The sequence below is a fragment of the Strigops habroptila genome, chromosome 1 (assembly GCF_004027225.2).
Source record: "Strigops habroptila isolate Jane chromosome 1, bStrHab1.2.pri, whole genome shotgun sequence".
NCBI classification, from domain to species: domain Eukaryota; kingdom Metazoa; phylum Chordata; class Aves; order Psittaciformes; family Psittacidae; genus Strigops; species Strigops habroptila.
Window position 1 is genome coordinate 24938380 of NC_044277.2, and position 14960 is coordinate 24953339.

Below are 14960 nucleotides of genomic sequence, written 5' to 3' on the forward strand. Positions count from 1 at the left end.
TGAGGAATATCCCAAAAAAATATACATGAAGCAGCGCTAAAATCTATCATATTAGACAAGGAGAAGATGCCAAAATGTGCATCAGTGGAGCTTATACTCCTGAAAAAAGATAGCCTTTCTTTTTTAATTTGGAAGGAACTTAATACGTTTTCCTCACTACCAAAAGCAAAGGGTAAACAATACTATGAACAGAGAGAAAGGCAGGTAATATGTCAGCTCTTGCAGCATGTACATCACCTAGTGGACATGCTTTGCATACTAAAGGGTGGGGACCTATCCTGCTGCCGCACATTTTCCACTCCCGTTATCAAGTGCTAGTCCTGGTGCATGTTTCCCCCTTATGTGAAGCTGCAAACAGCATCCAGCAACAAAACCACTGGTCACCTCCCCAGCACTCTCACCAAGCCCCTGAGCAGGGGGAAGCACTTCTGCAGCACAGGACTTGTAATGTCTGTGCTGTTTTGCTGTTCTGGGCTCAAGGCAGGATGTACTCCAGCTAAACTGGGCAGGATTTTCTGAAGAAAGTATATGCAATGTCAGTGTGAATCCCCTGGCAGCCTCCATCCCGCTGCTGTCCTCTGGACTGTAGAACCTAGAAAAGGTGCACCAAGAGACTGAAATGACAATGAGCATTACTAAAGTGTAAAATATACTTGTAAATTAAAGGGAAAATTGGGAAAACATAGTTAAGGGAAAGGTCTAAGTTAAGGGTAAGTTAAAGCTATCTAGGATCCAGCTCAGCATTCTGTCTGTTTCATTTTATATGAACATCTAGGGTGCCACTCCATCCAAATGAGCACTTGTCAGATGAGCACTCTAGCAAACACACACAGCCCCGGCCCGACTGCCAAGGCCCAATCCAGCTCCTGCAGAAGCAAATAGCAAGGTTTTCGTGTGTTTCACGGAGGGTGAAACCAAGCCTTTTGGCTTTAATCAAAAGACATTGCTGTAAAAAACAAGTATGGACTTAAAGTCTGCACAGTTTGAGTGGAAAAGTGTTTTAGGAGATTGAGCTCTGGATGGGAACATGTGACAATGTGTAACACTCCAAGCTGCAAGGCAGTGACAATTAGGAGGGACATACTTGTCTCTATTTTTAAACAGCAGTGAGGTGAGTTGATATGTAAGTTCTCTTCCAAGAATTTCAGTGCAGATGACTGCCCATAATATAATTATTCACAGTAAAGAGTAAGCCATGTTTCAGCTCTGAACATTTGATCAGTCTCTGTACAATCAAAATATAGTCAGATTTGGACAGCCTAGCAGGATATTTCTAACTTCCATGTGCAACTATGCTTCTACCAGCCTTTCTCTCACACAATGTCACACAGTGATACACAGTGTAAATCCTTCATATGTCAAATCAGACATGGCATCTACAGTCTGCAGAAAAAATCTGCAGGGTGTAAAGTTACCAAGTATTTGTGAGGTCTACTGTGAGGCTGCATTTTTTTCCTTCCTTCAACATGAATTCATCTTTCAAAGAACATGTTTATTTTTCCTTTTTCACTAAAACATATCTACTTTCTCCAGGAAATAAATAGAGAAAAGAAAAAGGTATGGATAAGCGAAGTTTGCAATAAGCCAGGCGTCAATCGTCAGCTTTGCAATACAATGATAACACTTGATGGTTACAATCTTTTATTATTTAGGAATGTGTCAATTTATTCTCCCAGCATGTCTGAGAAAAGTATAGCTGCCACGAAGTAGTCAGTATTTACTGCTCTCTAGTATGCTTCGTTGTCTGGGTAGGCTTTGTCCTTACTGGGAGCAGTGGGAAATACTGTGCAATACGAGCCAGGGCTGGGGGGTTAATAGGTGATTTCTGTATTTTCCTCATTATGGAAAGAGAAGACAGTAGTCTGCAAACTTTAATCAATTTGTAGGGGGATATTAAATTGCTAATAGCTCAGACTAGAGTTTCCAGAGTTTCTAAATGCAAGCTGATGTTCCTTCCCTATTTTGGCAGATAATACCTAGGAAGTCGATTGATCTTTTAGAGTGAAGGTACATGCCAAAGAGGAAGCACTACGGGTCTTTTTTTAAAGCTGTAAACTGAGAATTAGCACTCAGTGCTCACTGACACTTTAGCACAACATGCTCCGGGACTCTCATTTATTTTTACAGCTTACACATACAACAATTGGGACAAAAGTATCACGCCACACAGATTTTCAGGCTCAACTAAAGTTTCTAGATCTGCCATACACAAAGGAAGCCCTGTAAAATTTGCTATTTTTACATTATTTTAAAATATTTGAAAATACTTTTTTAAAGGTTCTCCCATAATTTTTGGCCTTGAAATAGACCTCTGTAAAACAGATAGTTTTTAAATTAGAAATCAATGCCAGACTTGTGGCTTCTCACCATTTCGTAAATCGAAATCACAGTAGACCAAAAGATGTTCTGATTTATGCTCTGCTGAGCTGAATTCACTTCAAGGTAAATTTGACCCTGTATTACTATATGCCAACCAGTTCATTAAAGCTCCATGTCCTTCAATATCTGCAAAAAAGGTAGATTTATCCAGCTCACAAAACACGTTTTAAACATATTTCCAAAATCAACCAAATTTTCAAAGCCAGCCCTAGTGGCAGATAAATATTGCTATAAATATGCATATAAATATATATATAAATGCTTCTCCCCTATTCTGGGAATGTGTATGTGCTTATGATAAACACAGGGAAAGCTACTTTGCATTCAATAGGTCTATCTATGCCTTAGATTAGGCATTTGTAAATTTGCAAGATGAGGCCTATAGTGTATGTGCGTGTGTGTGCGTGCACATGTGCACGTGTACCTACAGGAATAAAGAATGCAGCCTGATTAGAAGTTCTGCTCCATGCTCACTCTTTTACTTAACATCTGACGTTTGAAACAAATGAAGCTAAATGTCCAGGCAGTTCTGACAGTTCCAATCCATTATCTGCAACCTGAAAAAAACCCCACTTTTTTTTTTTTTTTTTTTTACTCAATATATGAAGTTGATGTGGTTTGGGGTTTTTTTTTTTGTGTGTGTGTGGAGACGCCTTCTTTCTACAGCGTCAACGCGATCGCAGAAGTACCGGGTTGCTGTAGGTTGTGTGACTGACAACAATGTTCTCTGCAAAACGCAGAAGGGAACAACTGATGAATCGGAAAATATATGGATGCCTACCGAAATGATTATGTAACGAAACACGAAGTCAAACGGTGGCATGCTTCTATTAATTGTAGATGATAGTAATTAATTTTCCTGCAGTTGCAAGCATGTCGCTGCTTTCAGAAGAATCCAGAATCCCCTTCCAGGAAAGTGTGAAATTGCATCTGGGTTCTGTAAGCCATGAAAGACTATAAATTTCTTTTGAAAAAAGAGAGAGGGAGGCCTTCCTCAATACTGTACTTTGGAAAGAGGGAAAAACAAAGGGGAAAATGATAATTGTTTTCTCTAAGGCTATTATCTAATGCAAAAGCAAACAGTCTGAGTGGAAATCAGCTAACAGAAGGGGATTAGAGAGTAGATCTGAGAGTGGCTTGATTTCTAGCACTGCTGTCTCTTCACACAGTGATGAGACACAGGCAGAGCAACCAGGAGCTCTCCAGATGGCTAGAGAAAGTGTTTGTCTTGGGTTACTGCAGGGCAGTCTGGACTCTTAAAGCCGGGGAGGCATCATTAGGGAGCAAGTTAGATGTCCACCCAGTAAAAGCGAGCGAAAGAAAGAAAGAGTAGGCAGGCTGCCCGAGAGGGACCGCGCTCGCCTATTGTTAACATATACTTGACCCCCACTAACCTCCTCACGACACAGATGTCTCCTACCTCTATCACCTCCCACTGCTTTAAGCCCTCCCCCCCTGCACCTGGGTAGCGGGGCCGGGCCGGCTGCCGGCAGTATGCTGTCTGCCTCGTGAGGTGCCTGATAGCGGGGAGCCGGGCGGAGCGGCGCGGCGCGGCCAGGAGCGCGGAGCGGCGCGGAGAGCGGCGCAGCCTTGGGCGGGCGGCTCGGCTCGGCTCGGCTCGGCTCGGCTCGGCACGGCACTGCACTGCACTGCACGGTTCGGCTCCGCTGGGGGCAGAGCGATGCGTCAGCTGCCCGGGGACACGCAGAGACCCCGCCACTGACAGCGGCCGCTCCCTGCGGTCTATATCACGTTTGTCTGCGGCGGCAGCAGCAGCAAGGAGAAGGACCTGGGCATTAACTATCTCGACTTGGAGACTTTGCTTTATTTTTGGTTCTTGTCCTTTCCCGTGGAACCAGTAGTCTCTCTCGAGCTGATCCTCCTTTAAGAGAAAAAAAAAAACCAAACCAGAGCGAGGAAGGGGGGGGGGGGGGGGGGGAAGAGCAGCTGGAGTTTCTCCTCAGCTCGTTTTGACTTTTGTGGACGTGGATCATCTGGACTGGGAAGGGAAGCCGCGCCGCGCTGCTCTCCCCTCTCCCACCCCCTCGCCCCTCCAGCAGCCTGGGCTGCCGGCTTTCCCCCGAGCAGGACGGGAACTTTTATTTGCAGCTCGCAGCCCGTGGCGAATGGTGGGCATCTCCGGTCCCTTGCAGTGTGAGTACGGGGCGCGGGTCGGGCAGGGGGGACCGGGCCGTTCTCTTCTCTCCCTTCCCGCGCAGGCACTCCTGCCTCCGGGGGGCTCCCGTGGCTGTCACTAACCCGGGCGGGCCGGGGCTGCCGCTGTACCCGGGCGAGGTTAGCTCTGCATGAAGCTCTTGCACCCGCTGTCCCCGGCTCGCAAATTCCGAATATTCTCAGGAGCCCAGAAAGCAAGCAGTCTAGTTTTGCAGAAAATAACCCTCCCAAGTACGTATTCTTTCATGGCGCTGGGGTTCTGTCTCGATTTAGGACTTGCCCTTTTTTTTTTTCCCCTGCCTCCCCTCTCCAGATCGCAGCGCTGGCCAATGCGAGTCAGAGTGCCTGAAATACTTCTGGTGGGATTTTTTTAGTTTGTTTTGTTTGTTTCATTACAATCATCGGTTTATGTAGCACTGGCAACATCACTCCAGGCTATTTCGCAAGAAATATTTCAGGCGGTGCACATCGTCTTTAGCTGCTCCGAGATCTCGCAAGTATCTCGTATCCTAAAGCGACAGGGCAGCGTGAGGGATTGCATTTCCCAAACTGCAATACAGTATAATTGTGCTATCTCGTCTAGCGGACCTGAATGGTTTGTTTCCATAAATTTCTAATAGACCATCGGTAAGGGAGACCGGAGGGATGAAAACCATGCTCCCGGCCATGTAGACAAGCCTTTGACTTTTGGCTAGTTCAAGTCCTTTTTGTTAGTGCCAAAGTTGCAAGACTGGGCTACAGTTGGGTTTAGGGTAGGGAAGGACTTGCCACCCTGGCAGGAGCGGCCGCGACTCCATTCCACGTTAATTTATAGGGAAATGTCTGTGTTATTACAGTGCTCTGTGTTAGAGAGAAACTGAAAGTAACTAATCGGACTCAGGTCTCGGATCGCTCTTGCTCCAAACAAGAGCTAAAATGTTACTTCCCTCAGTCCAGTGAGTTGTTCAAAGGCGGGATGGTGGGCGAAGGTAAGAGGCGCCGACACGCCGGTCCTCGGCTGCAGCCCTGAGCTCGGCGCGGCGGGACCGCCCTGCCCAGCCGCTGCCAGGAGGAACGGCCGTCTCGAAGTCGCTCGGGTTTCTGCGGTGGAGCAGCCCTCGATCTCCAGAACCGCAGAAGGCTCTGCCAGTCCCCCCCTGCTACCTCTGCCTTGCCCCAAACCACGGCAGGGAAAGGACCTGCCTGCCTCCGCAGCCGCCTCCTGGTCGTGCCGCCCTGGAGCCGGCAGCTCCTGCCTGCCTATCTCTGGGACGCGGGCTGCGATCGCTGAGCCCGCGGAGGCAAACCCTTCCTGAAAGAGCGGCTGCAGCGGTCTGTGGCAGCGGCGGCGGGGCTGGGAGCGCCTGCCCGCCCGTGCCCGGCGGCGCTTGCCCGTACGCTGCCGCCGCACGCCTGCTTTGGCCGGCGGGGCAGGACGCGCGCTGTGCAGCAGGCATGGCACGGCACAGCATAGCAGGGGCTGGGCAAGGATAGGTATAGACCTCCCAAAAGCAGCCTGCGGGAGCTGCCGTGCTGTCCCTGGGAACACAGCAAGTGCCAAACGTTTGGTCATAGGCACAGCCCTGACTAACTAAAAGGATGCCTTCTGAGTCCTGGTATGTACAGCCAAGCGCTTGCTCCAGCAAACATTCGTGTGCTTAATGTAACGCTGACCCCTTTAACTTTTAACATCGCTTCCCCTAATTAATCTGTTCAGGCCCCAGACTTAAATGGCTGTCCACAGCTGCTGCAAATTGATTTATCCCCTGATGGTGGTCTGGGTTGCTGACCAAAGCAGGATTTTTTCTTCTTTTTTTTTTTTCTTTCTTTCCCCTCCCCATTTTTGGTCTACTAATCCGTTTTGACTTATTTCCTACTTACAGTAATGCTTGCATGCTTTTTGAGGGACTTAGAAAATATTTTCTTCTGACATGTAGCTAGAAACATAATTATTGTATTTGTAAACACAATATGTTAGGGCTAAGGGTGAATATAATTTATTTAATTATACCCTTGTAGCCTTACACTTCCGTTTCCATTTCTGCATCCTGACAGATGCAATGGAAACTTTAAATAAGCAACTTTGTTAACTGTAGTTTGAACCAAAACATGAAAGACATTTTTAGATTTGAATTCTGTTGTCCAGGTTTTCTGTTCTGCTTTTCTGTTAACGGTTTAGTGAATCTGGCAAGACAAGAGGATTGAAACTGGTTCCTAATAGTTGTTAAAGCTAATGCTTGACCTTTCCACGGGAAGTCTGAAAACCTCATTCAGTTTATTCTGGGCCGATTTCCTTAGGAAATCTAATATGATCAGGGAATTTCCTTCAGTTTGGCTGAATGTTAAAAAGTTAGTCTATCTTGTTTATACCTTCTGAGTTTAGCACTAGGTGTTTTGGTTGCTCCCCATCAATAGAAAAAATACTAGGGGAAAGATCTGAATATGGCTTATTCATAACTGTGTAGTCTTTGAAAAGACAAAGTTGGCAAAGGCTTTGTCAGGTGTGAGATGCACAGAAAACATTCTGTGAAGGTTTTTTAACTAGAAGTTACACTTAATTTGATAATTGATAACTTTTCTAAGGTCAGTTTTATCATGTGTGAACCTTTGTGTAACTGCTACTTTCAATTCATGAGTCATTTTTCTTCACTGTCATGGGAAGCTCAACCACATATCAGGGCAAGAAACCCCATATCCCACCAAAAACCCAGCCCACCCTTAAATCCGTGGATGCCTCTGGGAAGCTGAAGCCAGGCAAGTGGTACAGGAGATGATGGCCGGGCTTCTTCCCCTGGCCCTACATTTGCAGGAGGGTGAGCGGCTGTAAGAGACAAGAACCATTCTGTTTGTAATGGAATGCAGACAGCAGTGTTAGGTCACTGCTTCCTGGCAACTGCTGCACAAGTTGTTTTTCTTCAAAGGCTTTGAGCTTTTAAAGTTTCCAAAATCTTTTTAAGTAAAACATTGCCTTCTACCGTTTTTGACCACCTTAACGTTAACTCGTTTCGTGCCTAAATAATGGACCAGTAAAACATCACACAGTGTCTCTCATCTGTATGCGCTTAACACTATGTATGCCTGTGCACACATGGAGTTTTGTACTGGAAGTATTGTTTATAGAATAAAGGGGAGAAAAATAGCTCCACCTGGAGTGCTGGTCAGTGGCTAGTCAGTTCAGGACATTCTTCCCTGTCAAATCCTGTTTCTCACTTTTCTGAAATGAACTTCAGACGACAGGCGTTGAATGTGGAGCTCACTTAACTGAGGTACTGTGCAGACTGCAAACTCCTCCTTGCCAGACACTTGGGGTGAAGTAGGCATCTGCAGTATTTGCATTGGGGGTGATGGGAGAAAGGGCTTGCAATTGTCATTTTCATCTTTCAAATCCACTTGCCACACTCCATTACTGTTAAATCTTTAGCTAATTGAATAAGGATACTTGCATGTTGCTGTTGCAGGAGCTTCAGATTTTTTAGATGGTGGGGGGGGGAGGAGATCTTGTTCTTTGTTCTGTAGAAACTTCAAGTTGTCGCGCAGAGATCAAGAAGCCTTATCAGCTGAAATAAAATGTGAATGTGGCATTGTGAAGGGGTTATTTCTCATGGCTTGCCTAAAGAAACGTAAAAAGGAAATTATTTTTTATTTGAATACATTAAAAAAACTTTGATCCATGTAGTTAGTAGCAGCCTCTCTTTTTCATACGGCCTTTACTAGCAACCTATAACATTTATAAAAGTTTGAACTCACACTGAATTTAGAGTAAGTAGTGAGTGTAAATTCTTAAAACATTGGCTTCCAGATTACATTTTCTTCACCTTCTTTCACATGGAAGAGCTAAAAGTTAGTTTAAAACCTGAACTTTTCATGTAAAGGGTCTTGGTTTTCCACATGGAAGTTCCTTTTTACAGAATTGCCTTAAAATCAGTTATTCTGTTCTTATTTACTATAAACTTGATTAGTTTGATACATGGTAGCAAAAATACATCAGGAAGTAGCATACTGTGTGGTTTTGTGGATAAAGAAAAATCATCAGCAGATGTAAAATCAAAGTCAAAATATCCTGCCCTTTAAAAGGCTTTTTTTTCCTCCCAAAATATTTTCATCTGAAAGACATTTGACTTCCATCTTCATTTTTTTCTTTTTTTCCTGCCATCAATATGAAAGTTTTCAAATAATGTTTAGAGAACAGTGGAGATTTTATTAAAGTAAACATTAGTTCAGTATAATGGAGGTAATTGTAAGTGATAAGAGCAGAGCAGGTTATCTGTGTGTTGTTTAAACAGAAGGAGCTATTTTGCACCATTTCCAGTAGCCATCTGTAGAGGAGAAGGGTTTGCACCTGTCTGTCCACACTAATTATAGATTAGGTCCAAAGAAATGAAATTCGAGTAGGCTTTCTCTTAATGAAATCCATAGTGATTTTATTGTAAATGTGTTTTGTGTACAGACGGTGATGGTTGGGCTTTGAGTAAAATAAATTGCTGTATGGCTGTCATGTACTTGTAGTTGTAAACCAGGATACTGCTGCATTAACAAAGGTGCTGAATAAAAATGCGGCGCTCCATTTAGGTCCTAGGCTTCAGTAGTGGCTTTAGGTAGGTTTAGTCAGAAAGGTTCACTGTAAGCAGTGTCTTTTAGGGGTATATTCCAGGGTAGGCTTCTTGGTTCCCATTGCTTTTGTGTCAATGTACTGGCATATAGGTGGTCCTTGGACTGAAATACGAGGTAGAAATGGTTTCATGTTAAATATGTACACACACACATGCAGAGCGTGTCAGAAATACTCTCCTCTGCTTTAATACTATATTACTAAAATAAAGTAGAAAGAGCAAGAAATGCATTCTGCAGTAAAAGGTCACATGAATTTCTACCACATCTGTTTATAGTAATTATGAACATAATTAACATAAGAATTACAAGTGAAGTAATGACAAGCTGAGCTATAAGACATTATACCATAATGGTCATATGTTGGAATTCTCACATTATAGCACACTAGAATTCACATATTCAATGCAAGAAAGAAAATGTTAGATTTTTATCTATTTTAATGCTTCCAAACTTATCTGCCTGGGGCAGATGGACTTTACGCTTTATAGGAAGGTAACCCATTATTAAGAGTCAGTTGAAATTAAGATTTCTAGCCTGCAGCTTGGACTTTTGAGACAGCTGTGCTTATGGAACACCACTTCTGTTACACATTTGTACTCTGATTGTATTTATTTTATTAACACACATTGCTTTATTTTTGAATGTGAGTGTTTTCGCAGCAAACTGTTTACATTAGGAAGGATCCTGGATTAGTTTTTCTTTAGAGAATTGTGATTTGAGTAGTAAAACTGCCTGTCAGACTGGCCAACATAGATATGACACACATGGTGGCCCTGCAAGATGAGAATCTCGTGGATCTTAAATTAGTTCGTGGCATGATACATATGTATTTCAAGGAAAAAAAATCCATAACAAATTAAAAAGAGCAATCTCTCATTTGTACATCATATTTTGAAAGAGCCTATGCAGAGAAAAAGCTCTGTGGTGCCTTGCAGGTTGGATTAAAGTCACTTTTCTGTAGAAATGCGTAGAACATACCATTAAGTTTAGGGCTAAGGTTTCAAATGAGTTGACTAACTTTTGTAATCTGACCTGTCTGATTACCTCTAAATATGGTTGTCACACAACTGACAACTGGAGAAGTTGAGGGAGAAGCGTTCCTTCTTCAGGGTAAAAATACTGGCTGAGGAATGCATAGTAAATTTGACATGTGAAAATCAGTTTTGTCTTTAATGAAAAAAAATCAAAGTCCTGTTTTTGTGATGGGAAAATTAGCCAAACTGCCGTCTTTCTAAGGTTAAACGAATAGAGTGGTTTATGAAAAAATAATAAAAAAAAAATTACCTTGTGCTATGTCTCAGTGATACCAAGAGGTTTTCGCATTATTGGATTAGTGGAGGATTTGTGACAGACCCCTTTCTATCTGACATTCATTGCGGTGACACGATTTTCACACACACACCCCTCCCCCCATCTAGGTTCTGGTTTTCACTTTGTGTTATGTGTCAAATTCCCTTTCTTTATTTTCTTGTGGAAAAAACCTGCTATCTTGGACGAGTGATTTGGGAAGAAGTTCTGCACTGAACAATGCCTGTCTGTCTCTAGTGTGTCATTGTATCATCCCAGCCTTCACGGGGCTCCTTCGCAGATGTGCAATGGAAATGTGTTTCCTTAACAAATAAGTGTTGATTCCTAGGGAGAAACATATTTAAAACTTGAAAACCTGAGGGCACAGAGTTCGCTTGGCAGCCTGGTGCTGGAGCAGCCATTCTGCTGGCTGTTTGTGCTTGTGGTAGGCAGGCTGGGCTGCTTTGCTGCCTCCTTCCCCATACCTCATGATAACCCAGTCCTCCTTGATGAATCCCGTCAAAACAAAACCTCTGTTTTCTCAAAACCTGAGTTGTTAAGTGTAGGGAACGAATCTGGCTTATCGTTCATCCTCTGGTGAACGATGCCACCCCTTGTAGCGGCAGTGTACTGTTTAGGCTCTTCTGCCACTGCCAAGGCTGAGCGGCTTGGGTTAGGTCGGGACTTGACCAAATCAGGAGCGGGTACCTCCCACTACCACGCTGGGCCGGGAAACTTCTGGAGCTGTCGTGCTCCGTGCAGGATATAGGTATGGTCAGTGAAGCAAGAGCCGGCTGAAGGCAGTCCATGGGGACGTTGATTTGATGGAAATGGAAGCGACCTCAGGTGAGGGAGCCCCGGAGAGCACTGCCCTCCCCTGGGTCTGTGCAGAGTCCTTTACCGGAGAAGTTTCAGGGCAACTTCCAGGGGCAGCTCCGGGTCGGGCGCCTGCCTGAGCTCGGGCAGAAGCACGGACCGGGGCACGCGGGGAGCCGCCGCCTTCCTACCCGGTGGGCGGTGCGGAGGTGGCGCCTCTCGGCAGGCCGGGCGCGGCCTCCACGGGGACCCCTCGTCGAGCCGTGCCGCCCCGGGCCCGTTCTCTCACACCCACTGTACATCCTCCGGCCTCCGTCTGGGCCGCTCTGATACCGTAATCGCCCCGATGCACGCCGCCGTCCCGCTCCCCCCGCGCCGGTAGGGCCACGGATGCGCGATGTGCCGTCCTTGCGCCGCAGATAAGCTGCGAGGCGTGTAAGGCGCACAAAGCCCGGGCCGCGCCGGCGCCTCCCTCCCTCCCTCCGCCGGAAGGTAATCTCCACCCGCGGTTCGGGGAGAGGCGGGCGGGAGCGGGGACACCCCTCGCCGCCCCCCGCTGCCCGGCCCTCCGCCCGGCTCCCTCGGCGCTGCACAAGTCGATATGAGCGGGGAGAAGTAAAGATGTAACCTCTTATCTCCCCCCTGGAGCGGGCGGGGGATTTACAGGCAGAGATTAGCCGGCGGGGAGAAGGGACCTGCCTTTTGTTGTGCGTGGGGCGGCCGCGGCCTGCGCGCTCCCTCCCCCCGCCCCGGGCCGCCCTGAGGGGAGCGGCGAGGCGGGGGTCTCCCGACGGGGTGGGAAGAGGAGGTGGCCGAAGAACAATAGGTTACGGAGAGACCCCACTTTAAATACAGCCGAGGGAGGAGGAGTGCTGCTTGTCCGGGCATCCCACGGCACAAGGGCGGGGAGGAAAGGACCGGCGCGGAGGCAGAGCCCCCGGCCTGGTGCTGGCGGGGGCCAAGGTGAAGCGCGGCGTTGTTGTGGCTGAGCCCGCCCTCCCGCCAGCCAGGCTGTCCCGGGAGGTGCTGGCAGCAGCGGGCACCCACCGGGCAGTGTCACCCGTCCGGGTGACTTCCGTGGAGGCTTCTGCCTTCCAGGCGCCCCGCGGAGGGTGACAACGGGTGTTGGGGAAAGTGGCCTCTTGTCTTGTCTTCTATATACATTTTTTTTTGGTGGTGGTTTTGGACTTTCGATGGTGATTGTTCGGCTCTTGCCACATTAAGATGACTTGCACGTGAAGTGTATGCACGCATGCTGCTTTAGCAAACGGCTTTATCAGCGATCGTTTCTTAAAGCAACATTAAACAATTACGTTTAGAATGTATTTAAAAGTTTGAAATATTTATATTGCCGTTTCACTTTGTCAAGTGTTTGCGCAGATAGATATATATAGATATGATCCGGTAACTAAAAGCCTAATTAAAACTTGTTTAAAGCCAGGGGGGCATGTATTCTTGTTGACAGCAGCAGATCGATAGGGTAAGACAATAGAGCCCCATTATTTTACTTCCATTGACTGAGCATATTGACATTTCAGGTTTGCGATTGCCTCAGTGAGCATGATGAAACACTGAAATTCACAAACCAACTGTCTGGAGTGGCACATATATTACTGTATGTCATCTCTGCCTTCAGGTTACCTTATCACTGAAGCAGAATGGTAATGGGTGGCAGCAGAGTACTTCAGAGGGGTTAGGGCTCTCTCGGTTAAGAAGCTGACACATAGCAGGTTTCAGTAGTATCTTTAATTATGCCTAGAATTATGTACAGGAGAAAGAAGATGGTCCTTGTTACCTGCTGCTGCGCTTCAGAGTTTACAGGCTCAGAAGCAACCAGGGCAACAAGGTATTTATGTTTCATATTTTATATGCATGACTTGATACCTTAAACTTTGCAGGAGCCCAGGGACTTCTGGTTGTGCTCTTTGCATGCTTGCCATGTTCACCAATGGCAGCATCTCAACCTGGTCTTGATGCTCAAGCTCCAGAGCACCTGCTAGACCTTCTCCCAGTCTGAAGATTGCGAAGGAAACAAAGAACAACTTCAAAATAAATAAATACACTTTGAGTTTCTCCCCACTCAACATGCTCTATTGACAATGCTTGGGGAATTCAGTGCAGTGAGACTATAGCAGAATTATACATATAAAGCATTGTAAAAAGAAATGTCTGTGCAGTATGTGCATCTGTATTCATAATTGTATATATCAATTTTCTGTGATTGCATATAAATGCATATATAAAGAAGACCCAGTGGCTGCAGAGCATGCAACATATCTTATTATTTCAGAGGCTCTCAGATCTTCTTTAAAATCTAGCTGACTAGAATGAAACCCATCAGGGTTAGGCAGAGATAGATAGAGATTGAAATTAATTTAAAGCAGACAAAGAGCTAATATGAAAGAGCCACTAGTGATTTAACTCATTTTTAAAAGTAAGCGTAATGAAAATATAAAATGTATTCTGAGTGTGCCATCTACTCAGCAATTGTTGCCATCAAGTGGACTGCTGATGCCCTTTAAGATGGTAAAAAGAAAACTAGTCCTTTATACCATTTTCATGAAAATGTTAGGTTTCTGTTTGATCAGCAGGTGCTGTTGAGATGAAAGCCATGTGTAAATTTTCAGAAGGCCAAAAGTGTCAATTCAGAAAAGGAAAGTGATAAGAGAAAATGCAATCAGTTTTCCTGTTTTCAATTTGTGCAGGATTTGAAGAGCTGTTTTGTTAAACGGCTACATCTGCTCCAATATGAATATTGAACTACTTCCACTAAAAATAACACCCTATAATTTGGAAGCCATTGCAATCTTTTGTTAATGCAAGTGGGTTATTTAAAAAAAAAATCTATTCTGAAAAATCTCCTGCCTAATGTGCATTTTTGTTTATCGGCACTTTTATCTTCAGCAGATAGAATGGCATTAAGCAATTAGGACCATATCTGTTTGGACTGTAAAAATGGCACTGGATAACTGAATGTCACTGTCTTATTGGTAAAAGGATTTAACTCGTGTATTTAAAATAATTTTATTAATAAATTATATTTGTATCTTAAAATGACAAGTGACTGCTTCCCCATTGCAACAATACAGTTTTACTTATTTCTGAGGACCCTGTGCAAAGTAAAGGATGTTCAGAGTAGGACAAAACATTCTTTGGCTTGTTTCATTCCTGCTGTACCTGCAGATCTTAAGTTTAGGTTCATCAAGGATATTTTAGTTAATGGGGCTTTTGCAATAACTTTTTCCATGGTAAATGAAATTATTAAATCAGGCTTGAATGTATATGTAGAAAAATATTCTCTGCTGTGGAGCTGCTAATCCAAGTGAGTTTTATGAACCTGGAAAGCACAGCATTGGTAGAGCATAAATTTTCTATCAGAGGCATCTCCAGAGGAAATCACATTATTGGTTTTTAATTAAAAAAAGAAAAAGAAAAGAAAAACGTATGTGTTTGTTAATTTTATAAATAAGGATCTAAATGAAGAAGTGTTAATTCACTGTTATGTCTATAAAGCCCTGTGTATATAACATGGGTAAACACGTGCAGAATAAAATGAGAGCTTTTACTGCTTTATTTCAACACAGAATTACGTGGTTTTAATATTAGAATGGGTTTTAGCTGTTGGATTCTAATCTAGTAGTCAGGAACTCAGTTTTTTTGGCAGGTGTCTGCATGGGAAAGGGCCTTGCTGATGCTTCTGTTTGGTTTTGCAA

At 44.7% G+C, this 14960-nt stretch overlaps 1 protein-coding gene across 6 annotated transcripts in view; it reads left to right on the top strand.

Annotated features, from left to right (window-relative positions):
- Window positions 1–3988: 3988 nt before the first annotated feature.
- RUNX1T1 (RUNX1 partner transcriptional co-repressor 1) overlaps window positions 3989–14960 on the top strand; it is a 119576-nt gene continuing 108604 nt past the window's right edge. Inside the window, exon 1 of one of the 6 annotated variants that reach the window (XM_030475727.1) lies at window positions 3989–4533. In XM_030475727.1, the coding sequence (XP_030331587.1) occupies window positions 4506–4533 (28 nt within the window). In that variant the 5' untranslated portion in view covers window positions 3989–4505. Of the gene's footprint in view, window positions 4534–4625; window positions 11740–12133; window positions 13094–14960 lie in introns of those variants that run through there. The other 5 variants (XM_030475706.1, XM_030475750.1, XM_030475716.1 and 2 more) reach the window with 5 other exon arrangements.